General features: G+C 41.4%; 2 protein-coding genes across 3 annotated transcripts in view; one reads left to right on the plus strand and one right to left on the minus strand.

Annotated features, from left to right (window-relative positions):
• Positions 1-21,687, minus strand: part of SCHIP1 (schwannomin interacting protein 1) — a 122,654-nt gene that overhangs the window by 61,516 nt on the left and 39,451 nt on the right. The gene's annotated exons all lie outside the window — the stretch shown is intronic.
• Positions 19,638-21,028, plus strand: LOC125921206 (ribosome biogenesis protein NSA2 homolog). The gene has a single exon (XM_049628638.1). The coding sequence runs from the start codon at positions 19,897-19,899 to the stop codon at positions 20,362-20,364; it is 468 nt and encodes a 155-aa protein (XP_049484595.1). The 5' UTR covers positions 19,638-19,896; the 3' UTR covers positions 20,365-21,028.

A 21,687-nucleotide genomic window follows, 5' to 3' on the forward strand; every position in this document is an offset into this window, starting at 1 on the left:
GAACCTCTAAAAATATCTCCTGCAACTCTGGGTTTCTATGACACAGTTTGAAACCTGATGCGTCAGGCAGTGCTATAGCAGGCAGCCTCCCTCTCCTTCTAGAATAATGCGATGGTTTATATTTCAATAGAATCTGCCAAAGTGCTTGTTTATTGGACACAGTCCTAGTCCTCTCCCCATAGTATTTTCTGGCCAACGCTGACTGAAATTCGCACACTGTAGAAAAATAGTAACTGACTCAGATAAATTTGGGTGAAGTCTACATGGTTTCATCCCAAATTTATGTCAGTTTTTAAGGGTCATTTCTTTTCGTCTCCATTTCCCAGCCTTTGGAGTCACAGAGAGCAGTGGCAGAAAAGTGAAAGGTGGTATAAACCTTCCAGGGCTCACACAAGACTTTCAAATAAAAACAAGTTGGTATGTCAAGAGGACCCAAGCCAGAGCTAGCACAGTGTGTGTGTGTGTGTGTGTGTGTGTGTGTGTGTAGGGGAGGCAGGGGCACCATCTTCCTTCATCCCTCCAGGTTTTTCAGTTGCCCAGTCAGCCTTCCCTACTGATATGAGTGCATGTAGCTACAGGAGTACATGGAATCCCCGATGACAGAAAAGGCTGTTCATTTCTCCAAGGTGGTGATGGTTGATTTAAAATCAGGTTAACAAAGTATTAGGGAAGGGGACTGACCCTCATCTTGAAGAAAGGTGACCTCTAGTGGACAACTGTGTTTTTTAACCAATTCCAACTGAGAATGACATTAGAAAACAAAAATAATGTCAAAAGTATGCTTCACTGTTGTATTGATCTTTCAATGATATATTTAATATCAACTATAAACATAAGTGCATAAGTCTTCAGTTACATTAATGAAAGGGTTTCAAGTTACACAAAGCTACTACATCCAAAGTTACAATCTAAGCTGTCTTTAATGGTTCTGGAATTGACAGAGCCTTAGACCAGGAGTCACAGACCTAGGTTCTGGGCTCAATTCTCTTGGGCAACAGCTTCATATCTAAGAGCCTCCATTTCCTTTTTTTTTTTTTTTAATTTTTGTAAATGTTTTTATTTATTTTTGAGACAGAGACAGACAACGCATGAGCAGGGGAGGAGCAGAGAGAGAGGGAGACACAGAATCTGAAGCACAGAATCTGAAGCTGTCAGCACAGAGCCCGACGCGGGGTTCGAACCCATGGACTGTGAGATCATGACCTGAGCCGAAGTCGGACACCCAACCGACTGAGCCACCCAGGCGCCTCTAGGAGCCTCCATTTTCTAACCTATATAATGTTTGCACTAAAAAACTGTCATCTCCCTGCACCCACTAACCCCACTACTACTTTTAGGCTGTCAAATGGCAGTCTTTTCAAATTAAGCTTATTTTGTATACTGAGGTTTACAAATGAGCAACAACAATGAAATTAATGTCACAGTACATATGAGCATTAAGCAAGTCAGCAAAATCAATTAGATTTCAATTCAAGGTCTTCCTTATATAAATGTAATGAAGATAAAGGCACTGATTTTTTTTTCCTTTTTTACACTGTGAAAAACAATTTTCAAAAGCTACGCACACTAGATCATTAGTTTGTGATGCAATTTTAGTTTATTATGAAAATTAGTTACTATTTTCAAAAGATTTATTTCACAGAATAAAACAAGGCAATGATAAAAAAAAGAAACATAATTTATGTAGTATATCTCTTCTGGAAACTGTTTATCAACTGACGTATTTTCCTAGTTTGTCACTGAACACAGGAAAGAGGCATAATTTATGATTAAACTCTATTAACATAATCTCTAAGGAACTATTAAAATTCTTTAGTGGTCCTTAAATCTTATTGTTTTTTTCCCCCTCAATACAAGAGTAATGTTGAAATGCTTATTAGTTATAACGGGATTTAGTACTTAAGAGCTTCCTCAGGTATATTCTCTAACCAGCTTTTCTGGGGCCAGTTAAGTAACAGTCTGGAATTTACAATCTTTCTTATCAATCTTACTTCTCAAAAGAGGTGTTCAAATGATTTTTACTTGCTAATGGGTAGGAAAGCAAACATTGGTCTAAAAGGTTTACTGAAGTGTAATAAAAATGCAAGAATGTCATTTAATGATTTCATACACTTACTTAAAGCTATTCAATTAAGAAAATTCCTCATCTTTTAGAAATAAATTCTGAATATAAAGGTACTGGTTAGGAAATCACGCTACTCCGAACAATGGACAGCCAGGGGACTCATGCTCAGAGAAGAGGTTTAAAATCCGTCATGGATTGTTCATAAACAGGAAAGTTAATCTGCATGCTAACCCCAACTCTTCTAAAACTCCCTCACTTAAACCAGTTTTCCTTTGTGAACAGCAAAGATAGTCTCTTTCAGAAACAAAGGCTAGGCCGACAAAATGTTCACTTATTGTAAGTGCGTAGCTTTTTCATTATTTATTGAGAAAGCCAAGACAGGAATTAGCAGTGCTTTTGAGGTTCAGTGCCTACAGAATCCCTATCTACCTCACTCTAATACCTCTCCCCTCCCTTCGTCTGAGACAGTAGAGTTGGCTTGTTTTCATTCTTAACATTCAAGCAGAGCAAAAAGAGAAGGAAAAAAAAAACTAGAAAAATAAACACAATCCATTATGCCCAGATACCAATGCTTCCTCTCTTCCCCTCTTCCTCTCATGGCCTTGGACTTCCAGCAGAACTATGAGGAATAGCAGCCAGCTAAAAAGGCTGCTTTGCACATCTGCTTTGCAGACAGCAGTGGAAAACTTACACTGATGGTTTAAGCTACTTGTGTTTTGTTTTGAGGTTTTTAAAATCAAATTCACTTTCCAAAGGACAGAAGTGATCTCTTCAACGGAGCTGTCAGTATAACAGGTGATTGGACCTCTCACCCTAATTTTAAATGGCATAAATTTATAAAACATTGTTTTAAAAAAAATTAAGCCTCATTTACTCATCCAGTTGCCCTATTTGATTGTCTTGATAGCTGCGTGCTTTTTTATTTAGTTCCCAAATTGTTATAAAAACTTGCAGCCTTACCCTCTGTGAATGAAAAATACTTCTAAAAACACAGATTATGTCACATCTTGGTTTAAAACTCTGGGTAGGTTTCCCTTCACACTAGGATGACACATTTGGGATGAAATAATTCCCCAACACTGCTGCTCTAGGTCCTGACCTACGCTCCAGACTTCCTTTGCATCACTCACAATCTCGCTCACTTAGCTCTAGGCATACTGGCTGCCATTTAGTTTTCTCGAAAAGCCAAGCTCATCCCTGACTCAGGGCCTTCACATGAGCTATTTCTCAACTTGACCAAAATACTTCCCTCTTTGCCCTAATAACTTCTCTTGCTTCAAGTTGGAGGCCTTCCCCAAGCCCTCAGTCTAAGTAAGGTCCTACCTCAAATTTAGTTAGCACACTATGTCTTCTTTCTTAGCACTTATCGCAATTTGTAACCATTAGTTAATTGGTGGGATTTGTAATGTTGATTTGCTCCCCTAGACTGTATGTTCGTGAGAAAGTAGGGGCCATATCAAGTCTACCATTATATATCTAGCATACAGCACACTGCCAGACATATATAGTAGGTGTTCAACAAATATTTGAATGAATGCATGAAATTCTTGAAGTTCTCTCCCATCAGAGCCTTGGATCCAGGGCAGGAGTGTGCTTGCAACCAGCTGGTATTAGCTCAAGTCACTATTGTCGTAAAGCTGGGCAAGTGCCCGATTCTTCAACTCGAGGCAGTGGGTGAAGCCTCACCTGGATAGCTAAGTGGCTGACTGCCAGTCTGTGAGCTAAACATGGTAAGGCCTTTTGGCTACATTTCCCTCCTTGCTGTGAGTTATAGCTTTGGCAGGCTCAACGGGGCCCCCTCACCTTGCTGATGTGTCTCAGGGGCAGGACTGACTGTGCCAGCTGAACCCGAGGGCAGATCATCATTTACAGCTCCCCATGTAAGGTTAACACTTACTAAGCTGAATCCACTAGACTACTGACCCCAACTTAATTCAAAATTAGTCAGAAAAAAAAAAGAAAAAACCAGCCTGATGTATCTTTCCCCTTTCCAACCGGCTACCTTATGTAATGAATTCTTGGTTCCATAGGATAGCTTGGCAAAATACCAAATAATTTGATGTTGTCAACTTGTACACCCCAAAGAAGGACATTGATAAGAGCAAAAAGTCAGAATTCTTACACATAAAAACCTTGGATTGCAAGTAACTCGTTCTGCAAGTGTTCCACAAGACCTCGGCAAACATTTCTAATAAATTTTAACTGATAAGCAAGTGATGCCTTGCAATACGAGTAGTGCATGATGCCGAATGTCACATGATCACAACTGAGCCAATGGTTCTTGAAATTCACTTTGATATACAAGTGCTTCGGATTACAAGCATGTTTCTGGAATGAATTACGCTGGCAAGCCAAGGTTTTACTGTACTTAAGGAATGCTAGTGTTCCAACTAGTTTTCTCATCAAAAGACCAGGATGCAAAGTGACCCGTAGGAAGGTAAACTGAGTTTGTGAAAGACTGATAATTTTAAATTCATCCACTGTGGTTTAGGCCAGATGAAAAAAAGGCACACACAAAAAATTATTTTAGCATGTTTACTTTCTTAGAAGACAACAAACAAAGATGACCGCTAAAAATCAAGCCATAACCTATAATTTAGGCTGCGGCTTTCCAGAAAGTGTTCTACTATTTGAAGAAGAAATGCTGGATGTGGCTTGAGTCTCTCTAATCCAAATGCTCCCTCTCTGTAGAAAATACTTACGATTCTGTATTACAGCATCATCACCGACTGCAATTTCCACATTAAAAGAACCACGAAAGTGTCAGCACTCCAGGTACCTGCTTGCCCTGTGTTGGTGACAAATTAATCTTGAATCTGTGTCAAGAGTGCATTGAGTACCAGTCTGGCACTGCTGAATCTAGAGAGCCTATGTGGACTCTTCATTTAACACCAGTTACCATAATCCAGGTTTGACGGCTGAATCTGTGTAAGGATTTGCCTTCCCCAGATGGTGAGTGGAATGAGGCAAGTCTGCTGTCTACCCCCAGATAAATGATTATTCAGTCTGGTATGCACCCTTGTCCTGGCCTGCCCTGCATGTGTCACCTCTATTTTTACTCAAGGCTACTGCTCTCGAATGTACACACCAGAGGAAGTGGAAGTCTCTTATAAAGACAAGGAGAGAGCTCCTACATGCAGACATGAAGTACTCTCAAGTAAGGATTCAATGTTCTCCTGACTGTGAGCAATAATAAATCAGTCATGTGCTCGCTTCGGCAGCACATATACTAAAATAATAAATCAGTCATGCTCACTTGGAGTTAGGAGTAACTTTCAGATTTTCAACTTATTAATACACGGAGGTAATAATAAATGAAGAATCCTTCTGAAAGTGATGCTCGTTTCTCATGTTGAAAAAAAAGATTAAAAGTTGGGAGTTCATAGGTTTTAGATGGACTCAATTACTTCCTTATTTACAAATGATATGGTTAAGTTGTTTTCCATTATTTTCGAAAATCCCCTTCAATACCAAAATGTTGACATGTGGATGGGATAATAATTCAAATGACCTGACCCTGCCATGGTCAAGTTTTATCTGTTATTTGTTTTTAGGGGGTTGGAATAAGCACAGGGCCAGCTACGTGCTTTGCAGGACCGTGTGCAAAATGAAAATGGGAACCTTTTGTTCAAATATTAAGATTTTCAGGACAGCGATAACAGAGCATGAAGCCAAGAGCCTTGTGTGATTTCAGAGGTTAAATGCCCATGACACTGGTCCTGGGTGGCACATGGGGGAAGAGAAGGGAAGCAGACATACGGTCATTTCGTTTGAGAATTATGTGGGTTCTCGAGTTTTAGAAGAAAAAAGAATCTTTGACTTTTGGCATGCAAATGCCAATGGGAAGACATAAGTTCCTTCAGTATGAGAGGAGATGAAATTTAAGAGGCTGTTGAGGAGGAGAGGAGAAAAATGACCTTTATGAATCACCTAACATATGCCAGCTGCTGGTTCCAAGCTGGCCTCAACACTGTCACTAATCCCTCTTGCTCCAGCACTCTTGGTTATGCCCCTCGACTCCCAGGTCACTGTTTATCTACCTAAGTGCCTTCCTATACAGCTTTGTACAACTTCCTCAGACCGCTGCCCCCAGTCCTCCACAGCCCTTCCAGGGGGCCCTCTTCTTGGAACATTCCCTTCATTGTCTTGCTCTAACAGGAGCCTGAAAGCACTGTCTCCCCTACAGCTCTTTCTACACCACTTTCAAGTGGTAGCTGTTTTCTCTCTTGCCTTTCTCTAGCTAGGGGCCTGGGGGATGAGTAGGTGTCTTTGCTCCTCTCTTGCTTCCAGACAATTGTTGCTCCTCCCTAACACCCTGCTCTGACTCTTCTACCAACAGACTCCTGATACCACCTCTAATTAGCCCTCTTAGTTGTAGTTATCTCCCAGCTTACCTGCCTCATGCCTTGAAGAGTCAGTCTCTGATGTGAGTTCTAATTCTTGTGAATTTCCACGTCAGCTAGATAGCCCTCCAATATCTTGGCCTGTAAGTTCCTTGACTTCCTTCCTCTTCGATTCTATCTCAGTTACATCCACTCCCATGGTCCTATCCTCACCATGCCATTACCAACAACATCATGACCTCCAAAATTTCAATTTCAATCCTCTTATTCTTCAACAATCTTGTTTTCTCATTCTGGCTAACCCTAATATTCTAATTCCAATAATTCTTCAGCTGCACTAGACCCTGCACCCCATACATAGACTGTCCATCTTCCTCCCATCCCTTAGTCCCATTATGTCCTCCCTTCTCTCTCTACACATCTTAGATTCCATGGCCCATTGTTATAACCACCAACTTCAGACTCAAGTTAAATCCCAACTGTGGTTAAATTTAGTTCTTTGCTACTCTGTGCCTATTTCCAGGCTGACATATGTGGCTGGAGAAAAATACACAACCATACTCACTTTAAATTCACGACTGCTTATCCCAAGTGTGCCCTTTGTGCTGCCTGGTCTCCTCCATATTTCCCGAGTCCATTCCCTCCCACACTCTTTTTTTTTTTTTTTTAACGTTTATTTATTTTTTGAGACAGAGAGAGACAGAGCATGAACGGGGGAGGGTCAGAGAGAGGGAGACACAGAATCTGAAACAGGCTCCAGGCTCTGAGCTGTCAGCACAGAGCCCGAAGCGGGGCTCGAACTCACAGACCGCGAGATCATGACCTGAGCCGAAGTCAGCCGCTTAACCGACTGAGCCACCCAGGCGCCCCATCCCTCCCACACTCTTGTAGACAACCACAACACTTCCTGAGAGAGTTGTCCAGACTTACTGTCTACAATTTCTCTCTGTCCTTTATTCTCTTTTGAACACTCTCCAGTTGGTTTTGTTCTCCCATGCCACTGAAATGGCTACACCTTCCTAAATCCCAAGATTTCCCAGTCTTCCTCAAACTAGATCTATGAGCACTATTCAACTATTCTACAATCAGTTTCTGAGGCAACATTCTCTTCTGGTTCTCTTCCTGTGTTAAAACCTGTCCTCTGCTGATTTCCCCTCTCTCCCCCACTTCTAGCTACTAGAGCTGTGCTGTCCAATATGGTAGCCACTAGTTACATGTGGCTTCTTAAATTTAAATTTCAGAATAGTAAAAATTCAGTTACTTAGTTGGCACGAGTCCTATTTTAAGTGCTCAGTAGTCACCTGTGTCTAGTGGCTATCATATTAGATGGAGGAGAGAACATTCCCATCACAGAATGTTCTGTTGCACAGTGCTACACTAGAATACACAAGGCTCAGTCCTTGGGCTTGTTCTCTATCTGGAACTCACTTCCTTGGAAATGCCATCCAGATTCTTGGCTGGTGACTTCAACCCTTATACCTCTAGCCTGGACCAATCCCTAAACTCAGATTCCTGTATCTCACTGCAAACTCACCATTTCTACTTGCATGTTTAATAGATGTACATCTTAAATTTATAAGGCCTAAAACAAACTTCCATTTCCCCAACACCTGACTCCTGCAAACTCTTTACTCACAGTCTTCCCCATTTCAGTAAATGACAGCTCCATGCTTTATGTCAATCAGGCCTAAAATCTGGGGTCATCCTTGACTCTTCCCTGCGTCTCACACCCTACAGCCCACCAGCAAATCTTCTTTGGCTGAACCTTCAAATATATCCAGAATCTGCCCACTACTCATCACCTCCAGTGCCACCATTCTGAACAACCATCATCTCTCACTTGGATTACTACAAAGGTCTTCTACCCAGATTTTCTGCTTCTGTCCTTCCAACCTCTCTTAACTTGGTAAATACTCAATACAATATCCAGGATACTTCTAAACCATAATCTGATTATATAATTTCTCAGGTTTGCTTAAAACCTTCTCATAGTCCTCATTTCATTCCCAGTAGAAGCCAAAGCCCTGCTAAGAGCTTGCAGAGATTTCTATCATCTGCCTCCTGGCACCCACAGGACCTGTTCATCCCTTCATTTGGTCCCTGCCACAAAGCCCTTTCATTAGCCCTTGATCAGGCCCAGCACCTTCTTGCCTCAGGGCCTTTGCACTTTCTGCTTCTGCTTGGAACTCTCTTGCCCTGGATAGCCTGTGTCTTGCCCTGGATAGCCTGTGACTTGCTACCATACGTTCTCCAGATCGCTCCTCAAATGTTGCCTTGGCTTTGAGGTCTTCCTTGACCATCCTGTTTAACGTTATACTTCTTACTTGATGCCTCTCCCTGCCTCCACACTTTGGGGATTTGTGTGAGATCACACACCTCTGCTTTGTCTTTAGCACATACCACATTTAAAATACTACATATGTTCTTGTTTGTTTATTGTTTAACTCCCAGTATCGTATCAGCTCTATACTAGTGGGACTTTGTTTTATTTATAGTTGTCCCCAGCATTTAGAGAGTTGACTGTAGCAGTCACCTCAACAAACATTTTGTGGGTATGAATGGTCAAATAGAGGCACATATTTTTTCATTCTTAATTTTCCTAAGGTTTCAGTTACTTTGTTTTAATAACTACCTCCACCCCTTTAGTGTAAAATTCACTTCATTTCAGGCAGAATGAAAGCTAAAGGTTTTAAAATATTCCATACTAATAAACGCATTTGAAATATGTATATACACACATGTATTTTTAAGCATAACTTGTCTATAATTGTAATTTTTAGAAATTTTAATCATTTCCTCTCATAGGAAGAAATCATAATTTGAAGCGTTTAGTTAGTCTTGGTGTCTGATTTAAGTGGCAGAACTTCCTAATACTAATTCTGATTAAGGTAGGTGCGGTGGGGGAAAGGTAAAAACACCTTGATTCTAGAACTGGTTCTGCTCACTTCTTCTAAGAAAGTCACTTTAAACTATAGAATTAACCTTAGGGCCGCCCTCCTGGAGCCATGGAAGTCTTTTTACAAAATATCCACCCACAGTCTGGGCAGGCAGCTGGGAATGGCCAACAAGCAGAGTTCTCCAGGTTGCCAGGTGGCCCTAGTAATTAGTAGAACTTTCATTCAAGCCTGGAAGTAACTGGCTGATCCCAACTAAGATCAACTGGCCCAGGGAGAGATGACTCCCAGGACCTAATGACCTTTGCTGTCGGTCCTGAGGCTGGGAATCCCGGGCAGCAGGCTAATCCCCACCCTGAGGCCCAGGCCTCATCTAGGGAGACAGGAGGAGAGAAAAGTGGGGGGGGGGGGGAGGATCTGTGGGAGAACTAAGCCTTCTGGTGGCCCCACCTTAGGCCACTGGCCCACATGATAAACAGTGGGAGGCAGATTCTCAGATATAGTGCCTGGTCCAAATCAGAGCTTAATCGAAAGGACAAGTTGTATTATATGTCCCTGTAAATTCCTTGGAAAAGTAAAGATTTGTATGCTATGCAAATAACCATTTCCTTAGGAAGCAGTTCAGGGATGGGGAAATGTTTTCTTAATTGAAGCCACTGGGTGGCAAGAACATGCAAGTGACAGTCAAACAGAAAAAGCAAAGCAATTTACCTTTAGTGGTGGTCCTTTCCCGTTTTGTTTTGTTTTCCTCAGAAGATGTATGGATATGGGTTAGAGAGAGTGGGGTCTTATTTTTTTTAAGTTTTTAAGTTTATTTATTTATGTATTTATGTATTTATTTATTTAGAGGGCACATGGGAGGGGCAAACAGACGGAGAGAGAGAGAATCCCTGTGCAGAGCCTGACACAGGGCTCAATCCCATGAACCATGAGATCATGACCTCAGTCAAAATCAAGAGTCGCCTGCTTAACTGACTGAGCCACCCAGGTGCCTCGAGAGTGGGGTGGTTTTAAAATATGTCCAAAATTCTTTGGTGCTCTTCTCTTAATGAAGTGGGACCTAATTCCCTTCTCCCTGAGTGAGGGCTGGACTTAGAAAAGAAAAGCAGAAGTGACACTAGGTTTAAAAAGACACATCTGCTTTCTCTCTCTCCCATTCTTTCTCCTCAGTCACCTGTACTGGGGGAAGTTAGCCACTCTGTTATAAGAACACTGAAGCAACCACTGGCAAGGGCCACATGGTGAGGAATGGAGGCCAGCCTCCATCCATGTGCATGAGCCAACTTGCAAGAGGACCCACTCAAGTCTCCGGAGAAGGGCAGCCCCGATGAACATTCTGACCATGATCTCAGGAGAGACTCTGTGCCAGGACCACCCAGCTAAGCAGCTCCCAGATTCCTGACCATCTGAAACTGTGAGATAACAAATGTTTGTTGTTTCAAGCTGTTAAATTTTATAGTAAATGGTTACAAAACAATAGATAACTAAGACAGAGGGCAAGGACCACATAATTAGATTTTTTCATTTGAAAATTAAGAACCTGAAACATAGAACTTTTTTTTTACCTTAACAAAATTACAATTTTCCAGAAAGGGAAAGGACTTATGACATTTCCACAGACTAGGGCAGGGCCTCTAAGCAGGTTACACCTGATCCTGCTCAGTGACCATGGCTCGGAAACTTGGCTTCTCCAAGCCTCAGTGCCTCCTCTTGGTGTGGTTATGTGGGCTGCATGAGCTCATGAGAGCAAAGCCTCTGGCACTGAGGAAGCTCATGGCAGGGATTCCTGGACCCTAGGCTGGCCTACATGCAGAGGCCCTGCAGACTCCCAGACAGTGCTCTGCCCACAGCTCCATCCTGCCCCTTCCTGGGGAATCAGATATGAATCTGAGGTGATTAGGAGAGGAGATAGCAGAGAAAAGTTGATGGCAAGTTGTTCAGGAGGTTTACAAGGGATCAGCTTTGCTACACCATTATACACTCATTTCCACTTGAGTTTTGAATCTCAGAGCGTTACTGAAGTATACCCAGCTATTGCTTCCAGCTTTTCTACTCTTTTTATCCCTAGCACATTAGTGTTAGACACAGCACTGTGACTGGGAGCCATGTGATAGGAGCATTGCAGGTACTGCTTTGTGTAAAAAGCTTTCTTTATTTAGCACCATTTGGGGATGAGTGAAATTTCCACACAATGGTAGCTTACTCCTCTGCACACACTCGTGTCCTACTTGAGTGTAATATACGTGGACTTTATAAACACTTTTGCTGATCACTGTTGACTTCGTTGTCTGACTTTAGGGTATCTGTCTAGGTTTCACTTGGCCTCAGTTGCTGAAGGTCTCACCATCAGATGAGTGAGAGGGGACTGCACGTTTATTTTAAATTCGGGTTCTTAGATTATAGCACATTATAAGTATATGTGTATAAAAAAACAAAATCCAAACAATGCGGGCACTGAAGAGTCTGGAAGACCATATTCCCAAGGCCATTCAAAACCAAGACGTAGAGGCTATGACTGGCAGAAAACACAGCGATGAAAGTACAATGAAGAATTTAACCAGGAGGTGACAACTTACACTCAATTCTTCCTCTGTCGTCACTTAGTTGAGAAGAAGTATTAATCTACTTGGTAATTCACCATAGGTCACTTGGGTTGACTTAAATCTGATTTAATCAGTAGTAAGGTGTTCTTTTTATAGTAATCCATGGGGGCACCTGGATGGTTCAGTCGGTTGAGTGTCCAACTTTGACTCAGGTCATGATCTCTCAGTTGACAAGTTCGAGTCCTGTGTCGGGCTCCGTGCTGACAGCTCAGAGCCTGGAGCCTGCTTCCGATTCTGTGTCTCCCTCTCTGCCCTCTCCCCCTCATGCTCTGCCTCTGCCTCAAAAACAAATATAAACATTAAAAAAATTATTGTAATCCATGAAGAAAATAAGCCAAATTATAGGCATTTTTAAAAAGACAGCTACAGAAGTACAGATATGGGCAAATACCTAGAATGGCCACACACAAAAGAGGGAAATTACTTTAAACCCAGCTAAGCACATCTCAAAGTGATTGGTTTCCAGGGAAAGAAAGATGTAACTCAGTGTCCATGTTGCTTTATATGACACTGAAGGCTAACAGAATCTGCTCAGTGCTGGTTTTACTGATGACACCCTGTTGCCTGCTTTTCCTTTTCAGACCCTACCAGCCATGCATGGCAATCATTCTTAATCCATAAAGAAAATTCTTTACCTGAGCATGGATTATGTTCTCAATATCCATGGGCTGCTGTTGGCATAATTTTATTCATGACAGATTTTTACTTCCTTCACTTAGTCCATACATTTTTTATTGAGTACTTAAGACAAAGCAGGCATGTTAATAGGTACTAGGAATATAGAGATGAAATAAGACATATCCCCACTATCAAGGTGCAGACAGGCACATAAACAGACAATTATACATTGCATATTTACATTATTTAGACATAGTACATATAATTGGTTAGGGCATCTAAGCAAGTCTGGGAAAGGGAGGGGTCAAGAAAGATTTTCTGGAGTAGTTGATGGCTGAGCTGAATTCCTGTGACGGGTAGGCATTAACCTGGCAGGTAAAGGACAGAGTGAACATTTCAGGCAGAAGATACAGCAAAGGCATGGAAGCTAAGAACAGCATGAATTAGGCAGTTCAGCAGAGTGGTTTTGGTAGAGCATAAGAAAATAGCAAGAATGATACCAGAGATAAGTAGGATACAGATTTGGGAGGCCTCTCATGCCAAATTTAGGAGTTTAGGCTTTACCCTGAGGAATTCATTAAAAGGTTTGAGAAGGAGACCCACCTGAATGGGTAGACAGGTGGGTAAATCGCAGGAGAGATTTAAAGAAGGCCAGAGAGAAGCTGTAGCAGTTGGGTGAGAATTCGTAGCATTTGGAGAATGGGAGTGGCATCTGTGATGGGGAGGAGGCTGATTTGAGGCATCTTTAGAAGAGTTGGTGACTGAGTAGTCATGGATATCATGGATATGATGGCGGAGGCCACTGCCATTAACTGATATGAAGGACACTGGCATAGACTCAACTTCTCTAAAGAAGAAGATGACAATAATGAGTTAGTTCTGAACATGCATTGGGGATGGTTTACAATTTATTTATTCCCCCACTGTCTTCAAAAGGCAAAGGAATGTATCAGTTAAACTACAGCCTAAAATAAAGGTAGCAAGTGCTGTGTTAATGGAGGATATCACTCATCTATCAGAACACACTTGCTCACACAGTCCAAACACAGCTTCAGCATCCTTCTCCACACATTGCTCTGTCCCTGCAAGGCAGCCATCATATGTTTCAGCACAACAGGGTGGACACCACCCATCCAATGGAGAGTACGTGCATTGGAAACCCACGTTTCTCTCCAGTCTAAAGGCTTGAGAGAGTACTGTTCTTTAAAAGATACACGTGTGGGGCACTGGGTGGCTCAGTCAGTTAAGCATCTGACTTTGGCTCAGGTCATGATCTCACAGTTTGTGAGTTCGAGCCCCGTGTTGGGCTCTGTGTTGACAGCTCAGAGCCGGGATCCTACTTTGGATACTGTGTCTCTCTCTCTCTCTGCCCCTCCTCCACTCACATTCTGTCTCTCTCTCTCAAAAATAAATAAGCATTATAAAATTAAAAAAATAAAATTAAAAGATATACATCGTGATTTGGAGATATCCTTAAAGTGAAGTATGCCTAGCTGAATTAAATAAGCAAGACCACATTGATCTTGAGTACCAAAGTCAATGGGAAGTCTTAACATATTTCTGAGAGATTCCTAACTTAGGTGAAGGTTAAGGCAGGGCAGACCATGGTAATTGATACGATCTGATTTAACATTTGCTAACTGCCTATGTGATGGGCCAGAGTTTCTCAGTATGGCTTCAGCAGGACACAAGCCTAGGAGATGCTCCCTGGAGGGTGTCAGGAGTGGGGAAATGTCTTCCTGATGAGTTAAGGTAAGATGATTTACATTGCCATCCTCCTCCTTGAGACCACAAGGCACAGCAATATATTAAAGACTGAGAAAACCTACAGTAAAGACATACATTTAACCTAATTTAGCCTAGCATCACCAAAAGTTATATTGGCCCTGGAAGCCTTCTATCACATGATACCAATGAACTGCCTCTGAAATTAGGAATATTTCAATCCTCAAAACATACCCATTTTCCCAATGAGCAACAGAAGCTCTAAAATCACACAAAAAGAAAGTTGGCAGGGGAGATCTTAAATTCAGACTTTCCCTTTCTGGCTTCAGGACAGAGTTCACAGAATCAGATGAATGGAGCAGTAAATGTTCAGGGTCTGGGTTGATATTAGGTGACACATTTGCTGTGTCAAGGGAATGTCTGGGTCGGCTCCAATATTCTCACTGGGTCAGTGAAGGCTTTTGCGGTGTTTCTCCATCAAGGCTGATACCTCATCCTGTTTTCCAAAGTCTTCCACCATTGGCCACTGTTTTCTAGTTTCTATAAAACACTATTCCATCTGCTCTGCTATGGCCTCAAGAATTCTGGCCTTAAGGCCTTTGTTCATGCTGTTACCACTCCCTGGAAACCTTAGAGATCATTTGGTGCAGGCTGGTTCCCCAGGAAGCCAACTGAGATGGAGGTCACCAGGAGGAACTTCATCAAGGAGCACGCTGGGGATCTACAGCTGGGAGGGACTAGAGGCAGTAATATAGGGCAGAAGGAGAAGCCGGCTGCTAATGCAGCTGCAGAAAAGCCTAGCTCATCCTGTAAGGGAGCTCTGGGGCTGGGATGACTCTTCAGAGTTGACCCAAGCTGAGAAGAAAGGGTCAGCCTTTAAGTCCCCCCACCATCAACCAGACATTAGATATGGGCTGCCCTTGGGCAAGGCAGCTATCTTTGGCCGTGGGCAATTCCCCAGAGAGGCTCCTGGAAGAGAACTGTTGAGTGTTAATATTCCAAGCAGCTGGGGGGAATGAGTGCTCCAGTTCTGAAGGCAGGTAGGGTGGGGCCATGGATCTGGGCTGCCTGATAGTGCCCTCTACATGGTTCAGGTCATGTTCTCCTACTCAGTTACTCAAGTCCATTGAGTTTTCTGCATTCTGTAGATGCCAAAAGAACTTGGTGTCTGGGCTGTGGGCTCTCTTGCACTAACTTTACTTTTAACACGTTTCATGGGTTTTACCTCCCTACATAGATTGCAAAGCCTCACAAAAGTTTTATATTTCCCTTGTGTCCTTAGTAGGGTTTAAGAAAGTGATCAAGAATCACTAATACATGTAGCAGAAAGGGTTAGGGATTTGGAGCCTGAATTCCTAAGTTTATATCCCAGAACTGCCACATTAGAGATGTATAAAATTATGCACATCAGTTATGTCTGTGAGTTTTATCTGCATCATTTATAATGTGGGAATACTGAAAACCCTTAGTTTGCCCAAGCTCCAGGGTTGCTGTGAGAATAATAAGATGGTAAACTGAAAGTGCTCTGTAAACTAATAAACTAAAATCAGTGTTTCCCCATGTTGAATACCAGACATCCATTAAAGGGAAAAATATTGGGCCAATAAATGTAAAACTAGGTATAAATTCTTTATGCTGATAATACATAAATAAATTTACAAATATAAACAAAAATGATATACAACCAGTTAATTACAGTGAACAAATACTGAGTTATTGTGACAGATCATGTTGTTTTATTGGCTTTCACACATATGGTACTAACTATAAGGCAAAGGTTCATTTGGGTTGGATATGCCGATTTTTTTTAGTGTATTTATTTTGAGAGAGAGCGAGCAAGAGCTGTGGAGAGACAGAGAGAGAGGGAGACAGAGGATCCCAACCAGGCTCTGCACTGACAGCACAGAATCCAATACAGGGCTTGAGCCCACCAACCATGAGATCATGAACTGAGCAGAAATCAAGAGTCGGATGCTCAACTGACTGAGGCACCCAGGTGCCCAGGATATGCCAATGTTCTGTGTGCCCTGCAGTTATTTGGTTTCTTCACCACTTGTATTCATTTTCCACTGTGAAACTGATCATTTATATAATGCACCAAGAATCATTTACCCTTCACAGGAAAATATTATTTATGTATGTTAAGTCTACTTCTATTCCTTTAACTTTCTATTTTATTTGCCAATTAGAACATGAATCAGGATTTCAATTTAGCAGAAAAAAGTCCGTAAAACAGTGACTTCAGAAACTAAGAAATAAAAGATGTATGAGATTTATACACTGAAAACTATAAATTATTGCTGTGAGAAATTAAAGACCTAAAAAAATGGAGAGACATTCTATATTCATGGATTACATCACTCAGCATAATTAAGATGGCAATTATCCTCGAACTGACCTATAGATTCAACACAGTTCCTATCAAAATTCCAGTAGACTTTTGGTAGAAATTGATAAGCTGATCCTAAAGTCTATGTGGAAATATATAGGACGCAGAAAAGTGTTTTTAAATACAACACCAAAAGCATAATATATAAAAGAAAAAACATGGGAAAAATACACTTCATTTAAATTAAAAAACCTTGGTGTTTCAAAATTATCAAAAATAAAGTGAAAATATAAACCACAGTCTGGAACAAAATATGTGCTAATAGTATTTCTGATAAAGGATTTCTAACCAGAATATATAAAAATGTCTTTATAAACTAATAAGAGACAAACCCATTAAAAAATGAATAAGCACATGAAAAGATGCTCAATATCATTAGTCATTAGGGAAATGCAAGTTAAAACAACAGTAAGATCGCATTTCATGACCAACAGAATGGGTATAATCAAAAAGACAAAATAATTGTTAGTGAGAATATGGAAAAACTGGAACCCTCATACATTGCTGGTGAGAATGTAAGGTGGTATAGCAACTTTGAAAAACAGTTTGGCAGTTTCTTTAAAAAAAGTTAAACAGGGGCGCCTGGATGGCTCAGTTGGTTAAGAGTCTGACTCTTGATTTCAGCTCAGGTCATGATCTCATGATTCATGAGATGGAGTCCCCACTTGGGATTCTCTCTCTCTCTCTCTCTCTCTCTCTCTGTCTCTGTCCCACCTCCACTCGCATGTGCTCTCTCTCTCTCACTCCCTCTCTCTCAAAAATAAATTTTTAAAAAGCTAAACATAAATTTACCATATGACCCTGTAATTCCACTCCTAAGTATCCACCCAAGATCAATGAAAACACATGTCTCACAAAGACATGTATGTGTTCATAGCAACCTTACTCATATCAAAGGAGTAGAAACAATCCACATGTCCATGAACTGATGAATGGATAAACAAAATGTGGGATAGCTATATAATGGAATATGATTCAGCAATAAGAGCTACTGATACATGCTACTACATGCATGAACCTGAAAACCAGCAAGCTAAGTGAAAGAAACCAGATGCAAAAGAATTACATATTGTATGATTCTGTTTATATGAAATGTCCAGAAAAGGCAAATCTATAGGAACAGAAAGCAGATGAATAGTTGCCTAGGGTTGGGAGTGGGATTTGGTAAGCAGGATCTTCTTCTACATTTGAGTAGTGGCGATGTTTGCACAACTTTGAAAATTTACTAAAAATCATTGAATTATACACTTAAAACAGGTGAATTTCATGGTATATAAATTATCGCACTAAAGCTATTTAAAAAAAATTTTTTTAGTTTATTTTTTGAGAGAGAGAGTGGGGGGGGGGGGGGCAGAGAGAGAGAGAGAGAGAGAGGGAGAGAGAGAGAATCCCAAGCAGGCTCCATGTTGTCAGTGCAGAGCCTGATGTGGGGCTTGAACTTACAGACTGTGAGATCATGACCTGACCGAAATCAAGAGTCAGTCACTTAAACAACTGAGCCACCCAGGCACCCCATCACACTAAAGCTATTTTGAATATCAGCTTATGGTTCTCATATAATAAGTAGTGTGTAGATAGCCATATCCATCACTGTCATGATGTTGTGGGGTTTTTTTTGTTTGTTTGTTTGTTTGTTTTTTGTGGGGTTTTTTGTAGTCATCAGAGACTCAGACTCATTCCGTTTGCAGCCATCCCTAGCATGTTTTCCTGCCCTCGTGGTCATAACTCAATCTCTTTCCAGCCTAGAAAAGGAGAAAGAACAGACAGTGCAAAATGCATTAGCCTCTAAGTAGCCATGTTTAAGAATCTTTCTGGGAAGCCCCACCCAGTAACTCTCTTACATATCACTGGCCAGAATGATATGTGTCACATGGCCATTCTTAACTTCAAGAGAGTCTGGGTAATACAGGAATATTGCCACCTGCAGTCAAATCAGGGTTCTGTTAGTAAGGAAGTAAGAAAGAGTGGATGTTGGTAGAGCAGCTAGCAATCTCTGAGGTGGAGAAATACTTCTTGGTGTCAATGTAAACACAAATAGAACCAGAATTGCTTACATAATAGAGTAGTACTCAGTTATAAAGTGACAATCCAGGTGATCCAGAATATGCTTACTATTAATGGGTTCTTATCAAAATGAAAACAAAAGCCATCAAATTCTCAGTGAAAACATAAGGGCTCCAGAGAAACTATCTGTTACTCTGTTGAGAAACACTAAACAGAATAAATGTTCAATGTTGCTTGCATTTTTATTTGAAAGACAAAAAAGACTTATTTAACCCAACATAAGTTGGGTACTGGGCCATTTGGTGTAGTAGAAAGAACAGGGTCTTTGAGTTTAGAAATGTCTGGATTCAAAAGTTGGTCAAATCCTTTAAAAAATATGCCTGGGGCAAATTTTGTAACTTAGCTAAGTCTCAACTTCCTTGTCTCTACAAGGAGAATAATAACACCTGCTTCAAAGGGTTATTTGAGGACCAAATAAGACAGCAGGTATAAAGCACGTGCCCATGCATTAGCTTCCCTCCGGTCAAATCACACTGCAGCATGGTACAATGGTGCCTCATATACCCAAACAAAGAAGAACTCCAATTTTCTTCCTTGCCAAAATTAAACAGCTGTGTCAGAGTTCTCCAGCATGGTTTCCCCATATTTCTCTGGCTGAGACTTTTTCTCAAGAGAATTCCTAATTAGTTATTATCTATTCAACACACACACACACACACACACTCTCTCTCTCTCTCTCTCACATATGCCAATGTGGTAGGGGTGGGGGAGCAAAAACAAAACAAAACCAAAAACACATTGAAGCTAAAAGTTAACCTGTAGAGACCAAAATTCAAAAAATACTTTTACTTTTCTACCCAGTGTTGTAACCTTCCTAATGGTTAATGCTCCTTTTACAGAGTCACAGAGAGCACTTAGAAAAACACACCAACCAAATTTATGTACTTGGCACATTTAAAAAATGTAGAACCTGTGTCAAGTGCTTGTGAAAGCAGATGTGCGGGGGGGGGGGGTCTACTGGCATGAACACCAGGTCGTCCATTACTTGCCCATTATTCATACCTCAGTTTCATGAAACCAACATGGAGTCCCTTCCATCACTTTCTCCCTGAAGCACCAATACAGCTTAACACAGGACTGTTCACACTGGCTGATTGGGATTGGCCTGCAACTTAAGTAGTCTTCTAAGTCTTGGTTAAACACCGACTGAATAAAATCTGTATTTCTGTAATACTATGTACCTTAAAAGAAAGGAATGAATGCAAAGTGGAAACCTGCAATGTGTCAACTGAAAGCTAGAATATTTAGTGTCCATTGTCATTCTCTACAAAATACCAAAATTGTATTAATAACGATAAGTCTTTGCGCCCTGGCAGCTGCACCCGGTGGCTCTGCGGCCGTCACCAAGCCACAAAACGAATATATTGAGTTACGCCAGAAGCAGTATGGCTATCGTTTGGATTACCATATGAAAAAGAGAAAGCAGGAAGGTCGAGAGGCTCATGAACGTTCAAAGAAGGCAAAAAAGATGATTGGTAAGCTTTACCATAAACAGCGCCACGCTGAGAAAATACAAATGAAAAAGACTATCAAGATGCATGAAAAGAGAAACACCAAGCCAAAGAATGAAAAGACTCCACAAGGAGCAGTACCTGCATATCTACTGGACAGGGAGGGACAGTCCAGAGCTAAAGTACTTTCCAATATGATTAAACAAAAATGAAAAGAGAAAGCAGGAAAATGGGAAGTCCCTATGCCCAAAGTTCGTGCCCAGGGAGAAACGGCAGTATTAAAAGCTATTCGAACAGGAAAGAGAAAAAAGAAAGCATGGAAGAGGATGGTTACTAAAGTCTGCTTTGTTGGAGATGGCTTTACTCGAAAACCACCTAAATATGAAAGATTCATTAGGCCAATGGGCTTACGTTTCAAAAAGGCCCACGTAACACATCCTGAATTGAAAGCCACCTTTTGTCTGCCAATACTTGGTGTAAAAAAGAATCCCTCATCCCCACTATATAGGTCTTTGGGTGTTATTACCAAAGGTACTGTCATTGAGGTGAACGTGAGGGAGTTGGGCCTTGTGACACAAGGAGGCAAGGTTATTTGGGGAAAATATGCCCAGGTTACCAACAATCCTGAAAACGATGGATGCATAAATGCAGTCTTGCTGGTTTGACAGCACTTTCAGACAAGTAACTCTTGACAATTACTGAAGGCTACTCACCAGTTAGGAAAACACCATTACTGTGGTGGTTCTCTGAATACAGCCAGATGGCCTTACCTACCTGCAGCCATCAAGAGAACTATGTATTCTATTGTAAGCAACATTAAAATAGGCTTACTTACAAATTGGTCTTTATTTTTCGGTCTGTTTAGCATTTAGACGTTCATAAGTCTGAATAATGTTTTAAAAAGCAATTATACGGGAGCCTGGGTAGCTTAGCCAGCACTCTGCGCTGACAGTGCGGAGCCTGCTTGGGATCCTGTGTCTCTCCTTTCTCTCCCTGCCCCTCCTCCTCTCCCTCTCCCTTAAAATAAAGATTTAAAAATGCATTTAAAAAGGATTTAACAAAAATAACAGTAAGTCTTGACAATAAATGGCACTTCCTTTACTTAAGAAACGAGAGGAGGCCAGCAAAACTGGTACGATACTTTTGGATGCAGGGATACAGTCTGATTTGTCTAATCACTTTGCATCAGTGGTTTCATTTTTTTCCACATCCATGACCCATCTGACCACCATGGCGCTTACCTGCCCGTTTTCCTTCTCCCTGTGAAAAGGGGAAGAGAGGGAGAGAGCGTGACTCCTCTCCTGGAAGGCATCTTACAGGCTGCATGACAGGAGGGGCCCTGGATGGAAGCTGCACAGCTCTCTTCAGCGAGTGGCAGCTTGGCCTGCCAAAACCAAACAGCTGTCGGAAGTTCTACAGCTGCGGCTGCCGCTGCCACCATTTCCCAGAACTCTCTCCCAGACCTCAGATTGAGAAATCCTAGCTGTCCTTCGGTGCCCTCCACGGCCAGTGGCGGTTCATTTCCACTCCTGGGT

This window comes from Panthera uncia, chromosome C2 (assembly GCF_023721935.1).
Source record: "Panthera uncia isolate 11264 chromosome C2, Puncia_PCG_1.0, whole genome shotgun sequence".
Classification (NCBI taxonomy): domain Eukaryota; kingdom Metazoa; phylum Chordata; class Mammalia; order Carnivora; family Felidae; genus Panthera; species Panthera uncia.

What these genes read in the sequence shown, in the direction of transcription:
- LOC125921206 (XM_049628638.1), top strand. Translation starts at nt 19,897, where the DNA reads ATGAATGCAAAGTGGAAACCTGCAATGTGTCAACTGAAAGCTAGAATA.